Below are 21,796 nucleotides of genomic sequence, written 5' to 3'. Positions count from 1 at the left end.
TCCAACAGCTCTATTTCTTTTCTGTACTGACGACACCACAGGCAGATGCACTACTCCAGGTGAAGCTTTACCAGCACAGAATAGAGGGGTAAGATCATCTCCCATAACCTGCTGTCCATGCTTCTTTTGATGCAGCCCAGGATATGGTTGGCTTTCTGTTGGCCTTGAACACCTTCAGGGTTGGGGCATCCAAACCTTCTCCAGGCAACCTTTTCCAATGCATCACCACTCTCTAAGTAAACAGTATTTTCCTAACATCTAACATAAATTTCCCCTTTTAGTTTAAACCATTCCCCCATGTCATATGAAGTCAGTCTCTAACCAGACTAGAGGAGGACAATCACCTCCTTCACGCTGTTGGCCACCCTTCCTTTGATGCAGCCTAAGATATGGATGTGCCCTCAGACTGCAAGCATGTCAGCAGCTGCTGGCTCATGTTCCCAAGTCCTTCTGGGCAGGTCTGTTCTCAAGGAGTTCCCCCAGCCTGTACAAATATCTGGGATTGTCCCCACCCAACTGCAACACCTTGTGCTTGGCCTTGTTGAACCTCATTAGGTTCTTGTGAACCCACCTTTCAAGCCTATCCAGACATCACTTCTTCCTATTCAACTGCACCCCTAAGTGTGTTATCATATATGCATCGGAATCCAAAAAAACATCTCAAAAATAAGAACCTCTAAAAATATAGGTATTCTAACACTGAATCACCTTTTTCCTATGTCTCCACTGGAATACATCAATTCCCTAGCAGATATCGTCTAGAATTTGATACGACTGTACCTCCACATGCAAGTGATAGAATTCACCATATCATAGTCAGTGTTCACAAAAAAGAAAAAATAATTGCAAAATGAGACCAAAATATTTCAAAGGCATCTTCACTGAATTATGCTACCATTAGAGTTACTTTAAATTCAATACTGAGTGGTTGTCTAAGCAACATAAATGAATATGTGCACTACCACTGTATAAATGCAAGTGATACTACCTACTTTGAAGAGAACCCGGGTGTTCGAATCCCCCCTGTGGCGCAAGTGGTAGAAGTGCCGCTCTGCTACACAGGGCTCGAATCCCGGGGGCTGGACTCGATGATCTCTAAGGTCCCTTCCAACCCGCACGAAACTATGAAACTATGAAACTATGAAACCTGGTCTAAAGAGCAAAATCCGAAAAGAGCAGAATTGTCTGTAGCTGCTATAAATTCCTGTTTGTCACTATTTTTTTTTTTTACCACTTGCAGACCTTTCCAAGTGTCTCCTCCACTGCTGCTGAGCTCATCTTCTAGAATGTGAGATGTTTGTTAAGAACACAGAAAGAACTCACTCATCAAGAGTTGCTTGAGCTCACTGAACTATACAGCTGGAGCTTTGAACTGAGCAATGATTCTGCTCTATTAAAAAAAAAAAAGAAAAGGAATGCTAGAAAGAAAGGCAAACAAGCTTAGGGAAAAAAAATCCCACAAGAAACAACAACCTGGGCATGTTTTTTTTCTTTTACCTCCAGTACCTGAAGTTGAGTGTCATCTTCTTACCCTTTATGACAACAAAAAAAGCTGCAAAGAATCTGCATTTCTCACTTTTACACATGTGCTTGGCAATGTATGCAGAGCTATATAGGCATGTAAAAATCAGTCTTCTGAAGATCTTCTGAAATCAACATGTAATCCCTCCTGCTCACTGATCTGCAGCCGTCTCTCCATCTACACTCAGTCCTCAACTTTATTTCTTTCACAGCTCATCACTGAACAGAAGAGAAAAAGGAAGCAAAACTGCCCATGTGCAAAGCAGCTTATTTTTAGAATCTCTACAAAATACAACTATTATTTTTTTCTCAACTGGTGGTCTGTCTGACTGCTGAATTTTGAAGCCAATCCAATAAAATATCCTACTTAAGACTTATAACAGCATTTTAGTCATCATTTGAGAGAAAAAGGGCACATCCCATGAACTATTATTTGTCCAACTCCTGTCTGCTCAGCCTTACCTTTCCACAGTAATGGAATGGATGGGTCATCACAATTAGAGGTATAACATTTATTACCATCTTCCATCTCATTGTCGACAGTATCACCATTTCCAACATTCTTGCTTTTGAGGGTGAAGAAATTTTGCATCCTCATATTGTATCTGAAAGTGCAAAAAAGTCCTACTATATTTCTTCATCAAACCTTTAAACATCTCTCACAAGATAAAGCAGAATGCAAAAAAAGGCCAGATCATATTCAGTGAAGGCAGTTACGATTTTGGAATCAGGACATTCACTATACTATGGGCTTCTTTCCTTTTGCAGATAGCTGTCAATTTATCTCACTGCTTGTCCGAATATGGTGTTCCCCACTGCAGGCATATGTTTGGAACAAAACATGATTAAGCATGAAAATGCAAGGGACCATACATAGAGAAACAGCAGGCTGCCTTGTTCTCAGGAGGAAAGCCAAAGACCAAACCACACCAAATGGTCTATTAACATCTGAAGAGAAAAAATACAGAAGAAAGAAGCACTTACTTCATGATAAGTATGTAGAATGAATACATAATGATGAGTATAAGGCTTTCCCACCTCAGAGAGAAAAAAAAAAAGTGTTAAAAGACCACTCAAATAGCTGCACTCTTCACAAGTTTCATATAGGAATGTGCATAAAACATCTAGTATAAGTCAAGTTTGTGCACACAGGATTCATGCCATTAAGAGTCAGTAGTGTCTCAGGAGGATGGGGGAAGCAAAGCCTATCAGGTTCTGATAAACATGCAAATAAAATGTAATCCAGGTATTCAAAAAACATGCTACACAGACTGAAACCAGAGCTGCCCTCTGAGGATCACAATGCCAAAGCATTCTGTTGCATCAGTGCTGAAGCACAGGCTAGACACTCTTTTAGAGGACTCTTTCAGAAGACGCTTATGATCTTCTACTGGAATCCCACCTTTTCCTATTCTCTGGGACACCCAGTGCAACTGTAAATGTTAACTAGAATAGGAGCAGAAAAACTTTCTTAGGTGTCAAATCCAGCTGTTGCTTACAGGTTGCATGCATGAAATCTAGGTATGCTGCTAGGTATTAACCGATCAGTCCTGTGGCAAATACAGTATGTTTAAGGATAGTCCAGGCAACTTACCATTCTATTTTCTCATCGTATATGAACTAGAAAGAAAAATAAAAGGAAACATAGGTTTACATCTATCTTGAAAACATTCAAGATTATTTAATAAGTATCAGTCATATCTAGCCAGAAGTTACTGGAGATTTCCCCTTTTCACCCTTTCTAACCAGAACTTTCACCATATGGATTATACCCCTCATAGCTCTAAAGCACAAAACTTTTGGATGAGGCTTGGATCCCTGCTCATGACTGTTATAAATATTTAGTAGAACACTGTGAACATGAGAGACATTTCACTCCTACTCTCAGGAGTAAAAATGCATTTTTACTCCACTCTGTGTAATCCTTGTGTTTAAATTGGAGTGAGATGGATTTGAAGGGTGTACTTTTTGATGGATGAGGAATTGGTAGAATAGGCACATCCAGGGAGCTGCAGTCAAAGGCTCTATGTCCAGGTGGAAATCAGTGATAAGAGGGGTCCCCTCCAGGTTCTGTACCAGATTCACTACTATTATTATTACTGTTATTAATGATATGGACAGTTGAAGACAGTGGAATCAAGTGCACCCTCAGCAACTTTGCAGATGAGACCAAGCTGGGTGGTACAGATGACATAACAGAAGGAAGGGATGCCATCCAAAGGGATCTGGATAGGCTTGAGAAATGGGTCCATAAGAACATAATGAAATTCAACAAGGTCAAGTGCAAGGTGCTGCACCTGAGTTGGGGGAATCCCAAACATCAGTACAGACTAGGAGATGAAAGGACTGAGAGCAGCCTGGCAGAGAAGGACTTGGGGGTACTGATGAATTAAAAACTGGGCATGAGCTTGTAGAGTGTGTCTGTAGCCCAAAAAGCCAATTGCATCCTGGGCATACAAGAAGCATGGCCAGCAGAGCAAGGGAGGTGATTCCCCCACTCTACTTCACCACTCTGAGACCCCAGCTGGAGTACTGTGTTCAGCTCTGGAGCAACATAAAAGATGTGAACCTCTTAGTGTGGATCCAAGTGAGGGACGCATTGAGAGCTGGGTTTGTTTAGTCTGGGGAAGAGAAGGCTCTTAGGAGTCTTTACTGGAACCTTTTAAGACTTAAAGGAAACTTGTAAGAAAGATAAAGATTTTTTACAAAGGCTTGTAGTAACAGGATGAGTAGTAATGGTTTTAAACTGAAACAGGGTAGGCATAGATTAGATATAAGAAATAAATAATTCACTAGGAGAGGGGTTAGGCACAGAAAAGATGTGCATTTCCCCTCCCAGGAAGTGTTCAGCTGTGGGTTGGATGGGGTTTTGAGTTACCTGGTCTACTAAGAGATGTGCCTGTCCATGACAGGGTGATTGGAACAAGGTGAGTTTTAATGTCCATTTCCAACCCAAACCATCCTATGATTATATGATGCTTTTTAACTTCAGCATTTGATCAGGCCATCAGTGATCTGTACTTCTAGAAATCAAACCAAATGTCTCCTTCCCTGCCACTATAAAAGCACGTTTTCAGATCTACTTCGCCGTTCTACATAAACAAAGTGATTTCTCACTGGCGCTCTATTTAGAAAAAAATATCCAGAACCTGTGAAATAAAACCACTGTGAAGAAGAAAGACACAGCCACTTTCTCTATTTAAAATAGAAGTGCAAGGCAGAGCTCAAAAATTCTCATTTTCAGTAGTAGTCCCTTGAGTCAGAAGAGAGCGCTGACTGCATCATATACCACTGGTCTCCAGAACTTCACAGACCATAGGTACAAGATGAATGGATATGGACTGACATGATGGACACATATTCTGTGAGACTGTATAAAGTTTTCGTATTTGGCAGACATTGTGGAGCTGAGTTTTCACTTCTGGAAGTCACTAGAATTAGTTAGGAAAATAACTGTTAATCATTACATACCAGTGCTTAGCAGATCATTCCTCCAAAATCAAGCAATAAAATACTTCAATTGATAAAAGAGCTACTTACAATGATAAGTATGATAACAGATAAGGTGTAGTACACAGAGTCTCGGAACACAGCCCACTGGGTAAGACAAACCACCTGAAAAATATCACAGCTTTAGACAACAAAAGTAAGCAATTCTAAAGGCGAAGCAATGGCTTCCATCTTGCAATCATTTGGTTACATGAGCAGAATTACATTTAATCATTCTGGAACAAATAGCAGTTTTATGCTAAAATGAACTTATATCAGTCTGTTAGACAAGGTATCTATAATAACCAGTATTGATTAAAATTATCTAGAAACTTCCATTTATGAAATAGATTACTTACTAATAATATCTTAGCTTGCCATAATTTCAACTGTAAATATAACTCATGGTGCAACAAAGCAATGGTTCCCATATCATTCTAATTGTGGACATAGCAGACTAAATACAGAAAACTAAAGATACACAGTCTAACCATCCACTGAATAGATACAAGAAATCTCATTCATGACTGTGTCCTATTTTCATTTATTTTTTAATCAGAATCAGACCCAAGAAAGATTATCAGGGGCCACTGATCATCTGACCGTGGACACAGCGTTGTATGAAGAGGGATGAGGTTCCTCTGTATGCTGCACGTTCAGAGTGCTGAAACTGCAGTTGAATTTCTTGGAAACATTTGCTGTTTGCAAAGCATTCCCTAATTTTTTTCCCAAACTGATAGTTCTCTGGCTGCCAGCTCATGATTTTTGTTAGCTTTGTTGTATTTATCTATTCAAGCATACCAATCAAATGTAAGCAATTGAACTCCACAAAGAGAAGCATCTTACTAACCTGTCCTGCAAACAATCCACACACACCGACAATGCAGAGGATGTTGAAAACTGCTGAACCAACAATGGTCCCTACTCCAACATCTCCATGAGTGATAAATACACCTGCAGAGGAAAACGTGTTGTTACCTCCACCATTTCATTTTAGGCCACAGATAATTAGTCAAAACACATACTACTCAAGAATAACAAATCATTCAAGAGTTTTACTAAATTATGATGTTTCACAATAAATGCTCATTTCTTTGTGCTATATTTTGTGCTTTTAATATAGCTGGCAGCTCCACATTTTTGGATGAACACCTCTCTATATATGTATTGTACATGTATTTTTATTAAAATTCAATAATTGTCATAGCCAGTTAGTTCTACGCTAAGTCCTGTATTTCACACCTCAGATGTTACTGGTATAGTAAACCTCTCAAATGAGTGAAAAATATCTCCACTCACATCAGAAGCATGAAATTCCTTTCACACAGTATAATAAAGCACAGAAACCTTTCTCTCAGGCATTCAGTATTTAACAGCTTTTTGGAATGTCTCATGGCTGTAAGAGATTCTTACCTAAAAAAACTGGTACTGTTCTTGGGTGTAGTAATGTGTATCTTCTAACTCCAACAGGCAAAAAGAACTCAAAGTTAACTTGTTCTAGTACCAAATTTCACATTTCCTTTAGTACTACACCCACATATGCCTCAGATACCTACCTGTAACTAAATTCTATTAGAATGGCAAAAATTTAAGGGCTGGAAGAGATCCCTATGTATTATCCAATGTAATTTTCAACACTGAGAAAGGACCAAAGATAACTTCTTGAACGCACTACAGAGCTGTGTCTTGTACTTCAAATCTTTCACTGCAGGAAGCTTTACAGACTTGCTTTTATTTATTTATTTATTGAGATTAACTTTAAGACAATAATTTCCAAATCTCTTACCATTCTGCATGTGCGTTTGTGAATGCATATGTTCCTATTTTGTCTGCAACTTTATTGAAACTCATAAAATGATTGGATATAATACCGCAAATGCTGTCTAGTGGAACTGAGCAAGGCAGAATACCTTAAAAAGCTGGTGCTTTATAAATGGGTCCAATATCTAATCACCTGTTATTTGCAACATTCCACCATCAACTCTTATTTGACTCCTGCTTCTGTTGCAATACACCAAAGCCCCTTTAGATCTACAGCCCTCTGAACCCTTGCATATATATTCACTTCATTATTTTTATACTTCTCATTTTCTGACATAAAACTTTATCCTGATGATTCCAAATTGGTCAAGATCTTACTTTATCTTCAGCCTTCCATCTAATGTCCACTTTTTACTCAAGTAATACATAAAAATAATACTGAAATTTGTAGGATGTCTTCAGGTGCATCTCCAGCTTTAAACACAGCTTTTAGTTAATTAATATTTGAAATCTGCTTTCTAATAATTCAGGCACAGATTTATAGCACACTCCTTTAGACTGTATTTCCCTAAAGCCTGTATGACTGTCAGTCATGACAGCAAAGAAAGTATATTAAAGCTTTACTAAAAACAGATGAATCACATTTGCTGCATTTTCTCTTCCCTACTGCTGTAATCCTGTCTTAAATTGTTCTGCTTTTGCCGCTGAGACTTTCTTTCTACATTAATCATCCTTAATAGTATAGAGATTACTTGAAAAAAAAAACACAAAACAGTAAGTAACATACAAAGAACACAATGTCTTTCTGACTTTAGCAGATCTATACATTAATGCGCTCTTCCATGTTTCTTGTACTCCCAATTCCTTGCTAAAATTTATTTCCTTAATTTATGACAAAAGCAGCAAAAGACACATCAAATACCTCTAATTCTTTCTCAAGGGACAACAATACAATACAACTCTTCTTTTTCTTTCAGGGCTCAGAATCAGCCACTTCTCTCTGTGTTTTGAGAGGAGATTCACAATTTCATGAGATATTTTGAGTAGCTAATTATACCATGAACCCCAGATTAGCTGACAGCTGCAATTGCTGACTATAGTTTGACAGAAGACTAGTAGTATTTCCGGATGCATCTGCTTGACCTGCTGCTGACTTTTTAAGAGCTCTCATGAAAGCCAGTGTGTGGGCTCCATACCTATAACAGATGCAAACAGCTCTGGCGTGGAGCTCCCTGCAGCCATGAATGTGGCTCCAGCAACATCTTCACTCAAATGCAGTCTCTGGAAGAGAAGTATCGGATTTGTCAGCACTGCTCCTCAGATTACAATGCACAGTTAAACAGCTGTAATAATAGAAGTCCTCCATTTTTTGGCCACAGAACTAATAAAGAATGAACAGTCCCTGCGATACAGAAATAGACACTGCCTCTTGGCAAATATACTTTGGAGAAATAAAATGCTTTTAAAATGCTAAGTCAGTGGTCACATAATACTACCTACTTATAAATCCTGATGATTGTGACTTTGATGTTAGAGATGAACATCTCTTGCACACTCAAAAAGATTGTAAACTCTAAAGGCTTTCAAGAATTCACTTTTGGAATTCTAAACACAATCATGCAAGAATTAAGGCCAGTTCTTGGAGTCTCTAAAATTTCAAAACTGGTATCAGAAAAATATAACCTCTGTGAATTAAACTTACTAACAACAGGCCTATTTCTATCTTCACTTACAACAAAATTAGTCCAATTAGATGCAGACAGGCCTGTGCATGGCAGATAGATCTATTTTTATGACAGTGTCTCTTAGGCTCTAATAGGATATAGGTGCCTTAGGTGCCTTAGACTTCTAAGACCAGTAGAGATGTTTAGCTTCAAAAGTAGGCTGTGTCAGTTTAATACTGTCTGAGGATATATTTTCCTTGAACTATAAAGACAGCTTTTTTGAGACCACCTAGACTAATCGTTAGTACCTGATTTCTCTTCAAAGGATAGAAAAGTGATTAGTGACAAAAAGGAACAGTACAGAAATAATGTATTCCTCAGGCAGTTTGCAACACTTTAAGCTGATAAAAATGGCATACTACAAAACATGACAAAACAGAAACACATTCTATCATGTGATCCATCACCAGTCATATTGCTGAAGGAGCTCAAGTATAAGCACACGATCTGAATTCTTCTTAGCTGACTCAATACTCAGAAGGACACGAAAAAAAAAGACAAAGATTTTAAGAAACAGCAATGAATTAATTGGTACAACCCAACTGGTACAACTTAAAGATGGTGTGTATGGAGCATGCTGAAGATCTGAAAAGGGATAGAATAGTTCCCCATTGAATACTTTGTTCATTTTTGTTGCCTCCCTTATTCTTCCATCTGTCACTGTACTGTACATAGCTCTATATGTATTCTATAATAGGAATTGCAGATCTGTCTACATATCCTAGGCATTTTCCCCATGTTGATATAGTGGTGGATGCACACAAATGAATCTTAAAAGTAGAGTGCAGTAATAAACCCAAATCACCCATATTTTATATCCACCCTACCTACATGCTTCACATACTCAAGAGTGGATTTTGCCAATTGATCTGCTAAGATTTTTTTCGTTTTTGCTCCTTGAATGCAGCCATGGGGACCAACGGGCCAAAATTACAGCTTAGATTTTTCATGGAATGCCTTAATACTCTGAAAAAGTACAGCAGCCAAAAAATTAACAGGAAGGAACTCCAAACAATGGGGGCACAAAACGTTCACTGCTGTAAAGTTCTCTAAATAAATTTTCAAAAGAGAAATAAAGTTCTTCAACATACCTCACAGATTTTCTCTAAGGATGGAACAAAGAAGTCATCGCATACTATAGCCAAAGCATAGAACATATACAGAGCCTGGAAGAAAATAAATTCAAGAAATACTTCATTTGTTTCCTCTGTACAAAAAGAGGAAAAAAGCAACATTATATTAATACAGACAGGTAAGAATATATAGCTTCATTTTCTACGCCATTTAAAACAGAAACACTTCTGCTGATCAATGCATGACGTAAGAAGTAGATTCTTATACCTAGGGTCAAGTTTAGGACAATAATGGCTGCTAAACTCTAGAATATGAAAAGTACGACAGTCTGCATGAACAGGGTGTCACAAAAAAAAATCCACAGACAGGAAAGTACAAGGCAGGACTTCACCAAGTTTCATGGTCCTCATTTATATTTTCAACTGATAACTGGATCAAGTAATTGAAAAGAAAGCAACACCATGCAGATTAGCAACATAAAATAATCATATCTAGAAATAAGCGGACCCTGACCATGGCTTGTTGCAACACACCTCTCAGTAAGGATTCTTCTTTCATGCATACTTACAAAGCTACCGCTATATTATGTGACCTTATCTTTCCTGCAAGTAGTCCTAATCCTGCTGTTTTCCATCAAAAACATCTCCTTTTTAACATTATTTTTCCCAAGCTGCAAACAGAAAACTGCAACCTTATTTGTTTTGCTTTTTCTACAATATAAACCTTAATGTGACTTCTTTACATATATATTTCATCAGTTTTTGTTGTTGTTTGTGTGTGTGTTTTATTTTTTTAAATATAATTGCATCTTTTACATAGAGGCACAACAGAAAAGAAGGAGACTCAAGAATCCTCCACATCATAGATTACGTCATCAACAAAGGAGCTCCAAACCATGTTTACACAAGATGAAATCCAAGCAGATACAAGTCAGCAGAAAAAAAACAACACCTCTGTACTTCATGAATCCAGGATTTTTATCTCCAAGAGGTTGAATGTACAGGCACTGTAATCTCAGACCTGCATAATATTCTTAAATAAATACTATTTTTTGAGCATCTTTATCCACACAGGGATATCTGAAACATGAAATCAAGGTATTGAAAATACATCAATGTATACAGAGGACTGCTTGTTAAGGGATAATGATCAATAACTAACATGATCAATATCTTGCAAAAGAAATAACAGAAAAACAAAAATTAAGCACAGTAGAGGAAAACTTACAGCAATGATGTGAAGGAGAACCCCTCCTTGCTGCCGCTCTTTATTTGTGAATATATCGTCAGGAAATTCATGAATGGCTGAAACAGAAGTATACATATTTTATGTATTTAACAGGACCTACAAACAGAATAGTGAAGAATAAGGATGCACCTGTAGAAAAAACATCACCAAACATGAGTGCATCTTCCAACTTAGTGCATTACAACCTGCCAAATTAGAATCTCTTTTCTGCTCTGTAGAAAAAACAGAAAACTGAAACTATTACAGGTGTTACTATTTACCACCATAGCAGTCTCTTAAACCAACCTCCAGTACACCAAACATTATATATTATTAATGCCTTAACTTTCAGAATTAAATCTCCTGAATGCCCTCTAAACATACATCCAAAGTGGTCAGCACAGGCACTAAAAACACCATCTAGAAATAACATTTTTGGCTTTAAGTATGGCTTGCTCATCTCATGCAATGATGGTACCAATCCAACAAGTTCTTAACTACAAATTTTTATACAACTCTGCAAATCAAACAACAAATTGTTCACAAAGAATAAAGTGATTCCAAGAATCTTCCCTTTAAGTCCACTATCAACATCTAGCAAAGGAAGAGATGAATCAGAAGCAATGGGTGGACCATAGGAATGTGCAAAGTCACGAGTTCTGGGATTAATTTTGTGTGGCACTGAGGTTATGTACAGTTCAACTGAAGAATTTATGTTAAACACAGAGGCAAAAGGATGAAAAATGAACTGAGTTACCTGCAATCACAAAACACACTAGAAATTCTTAGCTGCAGTGAGAGGACACTCTAGTTTTGGACTAGAATTACTTTTCAATTCCGAAGTGTCTGAGTTATTTATAAATACAAAAAGGCCTCATCTGTACCATGTATATTCACATGCTTCTTGCTTAGAGTCATAAAGACCTGAACCCTGTTGGCATGCAAATGTCAAGATTTCATAGCTTGTTTTTTCACTTGGTGTCCACTACAACAAACACATTAACTTGGAATTAATATTTTGGCAACAGGTGGTTTTTAAAACCTCATATACAAAAATCTTACCTTCCTTCCAAAAGTTCAATTTACCATTTTCTGAAATCTCCCTGAATTCTTCAATCTACTACTTGAAAACCACTACGGTTTGCTTAACAGCACAATGAACATTAGAAAAACCCACAAGCTGTTGGTCAAGATGCAGCAATCTACAGTGATTCTATCTACAGATGAGTATTTTAGGATACTGGAAGAACCTCATATAAGTTTAACAGTCAAGCGGCCTTCCTGTAGTAATGTATTACTATTGCGCATATATATATATACATACACACACTACTCCAATTATATACTGTACTTTTCTTACTTATATGCAATTTAGTAAAATTCAGTAATATCATTCCCTCCATGTGGCAATTACGGAGGAATATGGAATATCCTTTTGGAGCAGTACTGGAAAGTCATAAAATACAAGAACTTCTCATCAGCCTCATTAGCTGGCAAAAGCCAAATTTCTCAGAGGAGTTATTTGCTACCATATGAAATACAGAATGGGAAAAAAATAATCAGCACTCAAAGCATATGGTTTTAGAGAAAACTCAGGCTATTAAAGATTAATATTAATTAAAATGATTAATAACTATAAAGGCATAAAGGAGCCCTCTTCTCCAGAAGAAAAGAGTGCTACAGCTGCTGACATCCTCCTATACAATATAGTCCTTCCTGCAATACTGGCTAAAATACCATGAATAACGTGGGAGCATACAAACCACGCATTTGAATGACTACCTTCCTTATTACACTCTCCATTTGTCCTTCATCACCTCCATTAAAAATAGGGCTGCTGGAGTGCAAGTATTCCAGGAGTGGCCCAGGACAGCAAAGATAAGAGCCATGGTCTGGGTCTTCAGCATTGCTTAAGTGTCACTACAATACGGCGTACATCCTTCCACATGGGAAGGCTTGTAAAGATTTGCACCCACCATGACAAGTACCTGTGCAAGAAACATCATTTCTCCTACTGCCACCCAGAGGGAGCATGCCCCTGTTGCATGATTTGGCAAAACTAACGTGTCATCATGGGAGCCATTACCCAGCTGGCAATTTCTTTCCCTTGGCTGTAGAATATTTCACAGAACCAATATGAAGCAGTATCTCAAGAAACATTAATAAGAAACAGTAACAGTATCTTTCTAATGCAACTTCACTTATGCAAAGTTGATACTAAATAGGAAGTCAGAAGACCAGAAGATAGCAAAATAAAGAAGAGGGAAATGAGCCAAGGCTTCCAATGCCAAGGAAAAGCAAACCAGCTTCCTTGCAAACCAACGTGCTTCGTATGTAGAGTAAGATGATGCTGTATTTCTAATAAATAACCACTTGAACTAAATACCTCCTTGGCTCAGAGAAGTACTTTCACGTGAATAAGCAGAAAGGCAGCTTCTCTCTAATGTTAATACTTCCCTCTAAACAGAACTCATATAATGCAATTCTTCTAATATATAGATACTACAAAATCTTTAGTAATCAGGGAAATCAGACAATTTTCTGGACTCTGCTAAATAAGATTTCCTCCTAAATGAAATGGCCACCTGCCAGTGATTTCCAAGGTAAAGTCTGCAGCTTTTTAGTGCATTTGCTTTCTTCATGGTTTTATTACCCAGATAATTGTAAATTTTGAATAATCGTCATCTATAAATTCTGTGTTTTTCTTTATTTACTCACTGTATTGTACTTAAAATATTTTAAGCACAGATCTGTTTTTCTTATCCACTGCTCTGATTGATCAGGAAAAGTCTGTCTGGACTCCCTTAGATTCCTTAGGCCTGAGTATCACTTAAGCAAAGGGCAGTGGTATTCTCTCATCTGTACAAGCTAACAAAGGGGATATATCATTACTGTGTTTCTGCTCTGCCCACACCCTACAATACGATGGGTACAGGCAGGAGGGCACTGCTCTACCTCAGCAGAGATATTTTCTCATGTATAGGAGACGTGGCGATCTGGCAGCCTGAGTGGGAGCTACATCCCCTCAGTTTCCACTGAAAAGAGACAGAACAGATGGGAAGAGGAGCTGAAATGAAGAGCAGTACATCTAACAGGGCTAACCTTTGCCAAAAAAGGAGAAGAACATACACCAATCATCTTTAAATTAACTAGAAATACAGAAATATTTATCCTGCTGGTACTGTTGCAAACCCATGACTCCTGCAGCTCAACTTATCAAGCACAGATTTACTGAGGGGGAAGGGAGGGCACAAGAAAGCCAAATCTAAACTGAAACTGTGATCGTTCTGCAGATTGCTCCCTCTCTCCAAATATGACATGAGTAGGGACGCAACGAAAGCTTCTCAAACCACGAATTTGAGGCAATGACATTGCCACCTTTTATTCAAATGTTGAAAATATTAAAACATCTTGATTATGACACGACAGAAAGGATAACTCACCTTTGATGGAAAGCTCTGTCTGAGCTGCCTGCGGCTAAGGAGCTAACACAAGTATACAAATAGCATGCTCCAAAACAGCACATCACAGAAGCCACAGAGCTTAAGCTATCTGCATGGCTCTGGAATGAAGATCTGATCTGCAGCAGACAGGGGTAACCCCGGCATACCAGTGACACTGGCTCGTGCTTAGGCTGTTATCAGATTACTTCTGGGTTCCAACAGAGCATTGTTCCCATATGCCCTGTCCATACCGTGTGGGGCAGTCTGCCAATGAAGTTAAATTTCAAAATCTCCTAAGCCTGACAGAACATCTCAACAACCACGTGGATCTGTGGTTTTATAACCTGCCTTGACACGTGATGTCTTCACCTTATCAGCTCTTGATTTACTCACAGGCAACAAACATGCTGACTCCTAATACCTGCAAGACATTCAAGCATGTTACACATCTTTAATTCCTTCTCATAGGAAGAAAGGAGCTGTAGCTGTTTGAAACTACACAATGAACTGGCTCCCTTCTGCCTTTGCAATGAAGGTGATCAGGCAAATAACATACAAATCTTTTCCTCGTGAAAGTTCTTGAGGAATATTTTCTGCTAATCTATACCAGTTCACGTTCAAAGGAATTTGTGCAATACTGAGTTCAAGAAACATTTGGACAATGCTCTCAGAAACATCATTTGATTTCGGGTGGTCCCACGTGGAGTGAGTCCCAGTGATTGTTGTGGGGTTCCTCCAAGTTGGGATTTGATTGTAATTCTGTAATACCTACACCTTGATCCTCCTCTGCCCTGGGTGCACATCAGGACACATTACATATACAAGCTGTGATATCCACTCCTGGCTTTCAGTGGGTGCCCACCACTGGACTCAGCCAGGGCACAAGTGCAAGGAGAGTAAGGATGGGCAAAAAGCAGAATTAAATACTTCCACATTATGTCCCTCTACGATCATGTTCATAAGCCAGATTGAATATTTCAATTCAGTGCCATTTGTTCAAGCACTCTAAGCAGCATTAGTCAACTCTGCACTGAGTGTATTTATATTTATGTGCAATTTCCTCATCTTCCTCAGGCTTGGTGTTGCATTCAAGTACGTGTATTTGTGCTTCAGCTGTGGAACACCAACTTTCACTGTGTGCAGAAATGAGCTTCTTTGGATGCCTCTCATGAAAATGCATGCATCGTTACCAGGCATCAGTACTAAAATGTCAACAGTCTGTGCACCAAAAGTTGAAACCGCAACAGACACCTTAATGCTGTAACTTGTACTAATTCGTAATTCCACACCAACATAATCCATTTGAAGATCTGAGTGAAAGCCATGAAAACATCACTCCTACCATCCCCACACAATACAGAGCCCCTGTGTCAGCTGAGTTGCTCTGATTTGGGTAAGTATGCCTTAGAATCACCCTTGCTTTCAAAACATTCGTGGTTTTAGCCCACACAGTTCTTCAAAATCAACACACTGGGACAATTTTTTCTGGAAACTGGTCATCATCCTGAACCAATGGAAGAAACTCTTCTCATGTTCTCTTTTCCACTGTCAAGATGTCAAGACAGTCATCCCCTTCTCCCATTTCATGTATTAGCTCAGATGCTAGAGCAGTCACAATCTCAGAAATGACTGTGGTGAGCTCACAGTAGCCCAATAAGCGTGTTGGTCCTGAGGAATGTCATAATCCTCTCATTTGATCTTTTTGTGTAACAACATACTTTCAGTACTCTGACAGCAACTGTGCAATTTAGAAAGGAGCAGGGTCACTTTTGTTCACAGAAATGTTCTGACTTCCTTCATTTAAGCATTTCATTGTTAACAGTTGAAACCTTGAGATCATAATCTCATGCTGAAATTAGTGTATGTATATATAAAACGTGTCATACAAAAGTCTTCCCTTTTAACACTACTTCCCAAAGTACAAGGCACAGTAAAACTTAATAATTTTACAGGATTACAGACAGCCTAAATTCATTAAAAATATCACACAGAAATCAAACTTAAAAACAACCCTTTCCAACTGCAGAAGCTGACACGCCATTAGCTCTGAAGTGCCCAGTGAAGAAAAACAGCACATTCAGCAAGTCCTTTCATACATGAAAACTATTTCATTTAAAATCTTACAATGACCCCCCCCACACACACACAAAATAGCAAACACACACACACAAAAATGCATTAAAAAAAACAACAACCCACCACCACAACTCAGTGATAATCCTGGGTGCCATCCGGAAAAAAAATAAGACTTACTAAGCTTTAAGCTTCCATTCCTATTAGACAGCTGTTTCTAGTTCTCGGTGGCAGAATGGCGTGTGGATTTTCCCTCAAATACTCAGCTCAGATTCTGTGGGATAATAATCCAGGCACCAGTGTCAAAGCAAAGCAGGATTGGACTACTCAAAGAAATGCACTCATCTGCTTGAAACATTCTGCAGAAAATTCCTTTACAGATAAGTCCTTTAGTCAACTGTTTTCACGGGTTATACTACCTATGAGCAAAGTACAACAAAAAGTACATGAAATACCACCCAACTTCTTAGAGAGCCATTTGTGCATAATCAGTGTAAGGCTGAGTGAAGCCAAAGATCAAACTTTCTATTTCCAGGCAAAAGCACCATATGGCAGGAGGCACAATAAGAATCCTCCTCCGTAGTCCTCACCTTACAAGCAGTAGAAATCATGAGCAAATTTTATCTCTGTGGTATAGTAATTCAATTTGCATTGCTCAACTAAAAGAAAGCTGCCAAATGCAATTATCTGTGCAGCTTATGGAGCAAATAACTGACTCAACTCCAAACTATTAAATCCATTTAATATTCGTATTGTAAGAGGATGGTACTGATGAAATATAAATCAAAGCTCTCCCTCCATCAGTATGAAAACTAAGAAAATTTCTACACAGGATTGGATTAGCTACAATCAAAAGTATCATTAACGCTTTATTAAACCTTGGACTTGTATTTAATTTATTTTCTCTTCCACAAAAAAAGTGAATCCTTTGCACTCATTAAGGCAATGTCAAAGGATCAAACCAAAATACATTAACCATTATCTGCCAATAAACAGAAAATTGCAGAGGAGTCATCATTGACACACAGGAGCAGGGATGACACGTGGATGCGCAAGTACAGCAACATAGTGATGCACCGACACATCAGAGTGCAACAATACATGCATATTGGGCTTTGTGCCTATGTGAAACAAGCTGTTGGTCTTAGGAACAGATCACAGAATTTCTCAAGTCAGTTGTTGTCAACTGTGATTACAGTAGTGGTTTTACTAAGCATACGCATTTTGTTCAAAACCTGTCCCAAGGACACCAAACAGCCACCATTCACCTCTTTCCCATTCCTTTCATTGTACAAACCAGGATACTAATGCACCTTTCAGCTTTTTCTTTCTTACTTACTGTCTCATGCTGCCTCAGCACTGTCAGCAGTACACTGTTGGGTCAAAGACGCCAAGGCAGTTCAAACAGGAGCAGGGTCCAACACTGGTGCTGTTTCATTGGCCATATCAGTTTTCAGCTTAGGGGGAATAATTTGGTTAATCCTCCATTCAGGACTTAATAATCATTGTGGAATAATGTAGAAAGGTTTAAATGGCACTAACTAGTGTTTGTTCTGTTAATCAACTACAGATTTCTGTCTCTATTAAAAACTCCTGTTTTTTAATCAGTATTTTCCTCTGTTTTCCAGCTGGAAACAAGCAGGAGGGTCAAACGTCACTTGCGTTCTGGTGCAACCTACTCTGCTCACCTCTGTGCAAAACAGTCAGAAGTCTGCTCTCAAGGAGAGACTGTGATGTCTGCAATGTCAATGACATCTACACGGGGACTTCACTAAAAATCTACTAGTAAGTTGAATAACCACAGAAAATGATAGCTTGGCTTTAATACCGCATGGCTCTGAAAGTCAACCAAATAAGCTAGGGCACTTAACCAAAACCTTTTCCAAAGATGTAACAATCTAGCAATCCTGGTTGAAATGAAGATACATTTGGCACAAAAGAATGAAGATTTTACAAAAGATGGGCTATAGCTCCCTGGTTTTGCTACTGAATACAAACTAGAGCTGTTTTTATATATATTGTTGCATTATGCCTTAATGAGAAGTTTGGCAGTCAGAGCAGAGCACCAACTTCTGCCCTGTTCCCAAAACAACTCTTTCAGCAGGCGTGCAAGGAACAAGCAACAAAGAAATAGCCTTTGACAGATTTTTCTACATAGCAGAATTCCATAGCTGGAAGAATCTCACTTCTGTGCTGCTTTAATGTGCAAGTAAGAAAGACCAGTTAAGTGGGTATGAACAAAGTTGAAGTTTTCTTTCTCTTTTAACATCTGATGAGCTCCATATAGCAGATGTCATCCATTTTAACCCTAAGATTATTACATTGATTCCACATAACAATGGGGTCAAAACTGCCTTTCAAAGTTAAAAAGAAATCTTTAGATAGATTTAATAGATTTAACATGAAGATGATTCTATTTATGAATGGATATAGATGGAGTACAAGGAAATAACAGTTTTCCTTAGAAATACGCTGACACTGAATGTTTCTGCTTGCAAATGCATCTTAAAATTATTTCTCTATACAATCAAGTTCTTTCTTTCTTGTCTTCTTCAGTGAATGAAATAACGTGCTGCTAGTTTCTTACACTTGCTGAAGAGAGACCTCCAATAACACTATATCTTATGTTAGATATCTATGATATGAAGCTAGTTCCTGCCTGGTATACCAATAGAAGTGACAACAGCAAAACTGCTAAACGACAGGCAAAATTTATCTTGATCAAGGACACAGACCACAATTAAAATTTAACCTACTGATAGCTAAAAAAGTGAAAGGTTACTTGACTAGTGAACAGATTACATGCAGACAACGCTGAAAAGGAAGAAATCGGCAGACCCAAGAGATCTTTTGCCAGAACTGAGGTCTTTTCCCTCAATTGAGAAGGAACAAATGCAAGCACAACAGTTTCTTCCTGTGAGCGCTGCTTATGCGGTGTAGCCAATTCTTATTACTTTGTTGTAAACCATATGATACTTGTTTTGTTTTTCTTTACTTTTCCCAAAGCCAGGCCCTGGAATTAGGTACTTATGTAAGAATCTCAGCTTTCATTTAAAACCAAAAATGTGTTCCTAGTCTTTTTGTTTGTGGAAAAAGGCCCAAATCCAAAAATGTGGGGGAAGAAAAAAAATAAGAATGCCACAAAAGTTCCACCTTTAAGCAAACATCACAAATTTGCAGAGTTTGCACTTTCTAAACACACAAGATTAGTAGCTGCATTACCCCTCGGTATATATCCTTTAGCTCAACAGTCACAGAAATTCTCATGTCAGAATACGGGCCACACCAACAAAAGCCTTTACATCATCAACTAGATACAAAACACACAATGCTTAAATGCCTGCCCATACAGGAATAACACTATATCACTCTTCTCTCTTAAAATAAGGTCATATCATCTTTGTCATGTTGAGCCAGGTGGTTCAGAAACTATTTCTTCTCTCCTAGCACTTTTTTAGAAGAATCAAAGAGGAAAGCCCAGCTTTCTAATTTATATTAGAAATACATAGACTAAAATCAATGTTCTCTCAATATATATGTATATGTTCTCCTCTAACTGTTAGGCAACAAAAATCCGCAATCAGGCCAAGTAGAACTAAGGTAGCTGCTGGTATTCCTGCTCCTGTGCCAGGAAACTGAGCCAGAATCTTAGGAAGAAATCTGATAGAAAAATGCTGCAGTAACACAAATGTGAGAGATCAGGACAGTGACAAAAATAAGAAATGTGGACCAATGCAGTAAGTTCTCAAAAACAAAAGAGCCTCACCACAAACATTATTTGTCTTTAGCTGATGGAATAAAAGCAGATCAAGTGTGTGTGTGATCTGATCTGCCATATCTCACCTGCCCAGGTAGCCTGACTGAGCATTTCAGAAGTTACCGATACGCTCATTTTAGATTACTAAAATGTATTTATTTAGCTTACAGTGCTTCTGTGTCACATAACACCAGTCTGTTTCACAGCAGAAAGGAAGACTACACATAAGAAGAGTCCTCATACTGCTTGTATATGACCATTGTCCAAGAGCCATTTGAACAATGCTCTCATTAAGATGCTTTAACTTCTTGTTAGCCCTGAAAAGGTCAAGCAGTTCAACTACCTGGTCTCTGAAAGTCCTTCAACTGAATCATTATGTTTTGTCTATTCTATTCCACTCTATTCTATTCCTACTTTCCCTCTGCAACTTGGATGAATGTAGCTGACAAATGAAGCAACCTGACAGACCTAAGTATTTTCACTTATTTCCACTGAGGAATTCACAAATCATCAGTTATAGAAGTTAGTATATAATACCAAACCCACTTTAAAGAGACTCTCTTTGGAGTCAGACACTGATTTAAGAACTCAGATGAAACACATCATGATCTTATCTTAAAAAGAACCAAAAAAAAAGTTACCTTTGAAGATGATTTTACTTGAAGACAACTCAAGCTGTTACTAAACAGCAAAAAAAAACACTGTAGTAGTAAACTACAGAACTATTTTCACTGAAGAATCACAAAGAACCATCAGTGGTAGCCAAAATAAAACCACAGACATTGGTTATTAATACAGCCACTGTATATGATCAATGGCACTGGTGACCTTTTGTAGGGGATCCCTGCAAGTAAGGTTAACAGAATTCCAGTTCATGTTGCTATTATGAAAACAACACAGTCAAAATAAAGCAGAGATAAGCACATAGGCACAGTTTAGTGCAGGTGCCATTGAGACCTATGTCAGACAAGGTTCTTCATTCTGATTTGTAATCTTGGTATTGTGATCACTGTGCTCCACATAGCTGTAAGGTGAACTAAAAATAACCCCCTGGTAGACACACTCCAAATTACTTAGGTAGTCTCTTAAAAATGTTATGCCAAAAGAGAAGGCAAACCTAAAATTCCTGTAGAAAGCAGTCTGAATATAAATCCTTAAGGAATCAATGATAATGTCCAAGTGTTAGAGAATACCAGTCATATACGGTACCATACACTGGTAATATCCCAAGATAAGCCCTGGCTTCAGATGAGACAAATCACATTTTAAAACATAAGGAAAAGATAGATTCTGACACATACAGTAATGACTGTAGATCCTGACAGCTATCAGCAACACCTAGTAATGACAAAGAGGGCTGCAGCCAAAGAATGATGATGTAAACGGTCCATGGGGCTTCTCTGTCGCTATATCAAGTGGGAGGCAATTTGTTTGAAAACCAAAGGCTAGAGCTGCTTCCGATGAAAGGGCAGCAGTGCCGTGCCAGCAGGCTGAGGAGGTGGTGATGGCAGCTGGAAGAAGCTGGGAAGGGGGTGGTAACTGTCTAAAATTAACATTTAAGGAGGGAACAGCATACTCACGAATAACTGACACAAGCAATCACGAGATAAGTTATTTCCCTCCCAATAAAGTCATATAAAGCATCAGAACATTCACCTTCAGTGAAAAAGCAGTATTAAAAGTTATCTAGATATGGGACAACCGAGAAAAAATACATGCACACACAC

At 38.3% G+C, this 21,796-nt stretch overlaps 1 protein-coding gene and 1 long non-coding RNA gene across 4 annotated transcripts in view; one reads left to right on the top strand and one right to left on the bottom strand.

Moving 5' to 3' along the window:
- LOC146760781 (uncharacterized) overlaps window positions 1-10,522 on the top strand; it is a 40,603-nt gene extending 30,081 nt beyond the window's left edge. Inside the window, exon 3 of the long non-coding RNA XR_014946776.1 lies at window positions 10,389-10,522. This is a non-coding gene — a long non-coding RNA (uncharacterized LOC146760781). The remainder of the gene's footprint in view (window positions 1-10,388) is intronic.
- Window positions 1-21,796, bottom strand: part of SLC24A4 (solute carrier family 24 member 4) — a 77,356-nt gene that overhangs the window by 26,680 nt on the left and 28,880 nt on the right. For 2 of the 3 annotated variants that reach the window (XR_014946775.1, XM_015865311.3), the window contains exons 3-10: window positions 10,797-10,873; window positions 9,587-9,661; window positions 7,968-8,052; window positions 5,861-5,964; window positions 5,062-5,136; window positions 3,116-3,141; window positions 2,506-2,559; window positions 1,984-2,126 (exon numbers count right to left, since the gene is read on the bottom strand). Coding sequence is in view for 2 of the 3 variants with exons in the window: in XM_015865311.3 (XP_015720797.1) it covers window positions 1,984-2,126; window positions 2,506-2,559; window positions 3,116-3,141; window positions 5,062-5,136; window positions 5,861-5,964; window positions 7,968-8,052; window positions 9,587-9,661; window positions 10,797-10,873 (639 nt within the window). In the remaining variant the exon portion in view is untranslated. The remainder of the gene's footprint in view (window positions 1-1,983; window positions 2,127-2,505; window positions 2,560-3,115; window positions 3,142-5,061; window positions 5,137-5,860; window positions 5,965-7,967; window positions 8,053-9,586; window positions 9,662-10,796; window positions 10,874-21,796) is intronic. The other variant, XM_015865312.3, reaches the window with a different exon arrangement.

This window comes from Coturnix japonica, chromosome 5 (genome assembly GCF_054131305.1).
Source record: "Coturnix japonica strain WE chromosome 5, WE-NBRP24, whole genome shotgun sequence".
Classification (NCBI taxonomy): domain Eukaryota; kingdom Metazoa; phylum Chordata; class Aves; order Galliformes; family Phasianidae; genus Coturnix; species Coturnix japonica.
The sequence above is the reverse complement of the archived record's forward strand: the minus strand, read 5'-3'. Positions and strand labels throughout refer to the sequence as shown.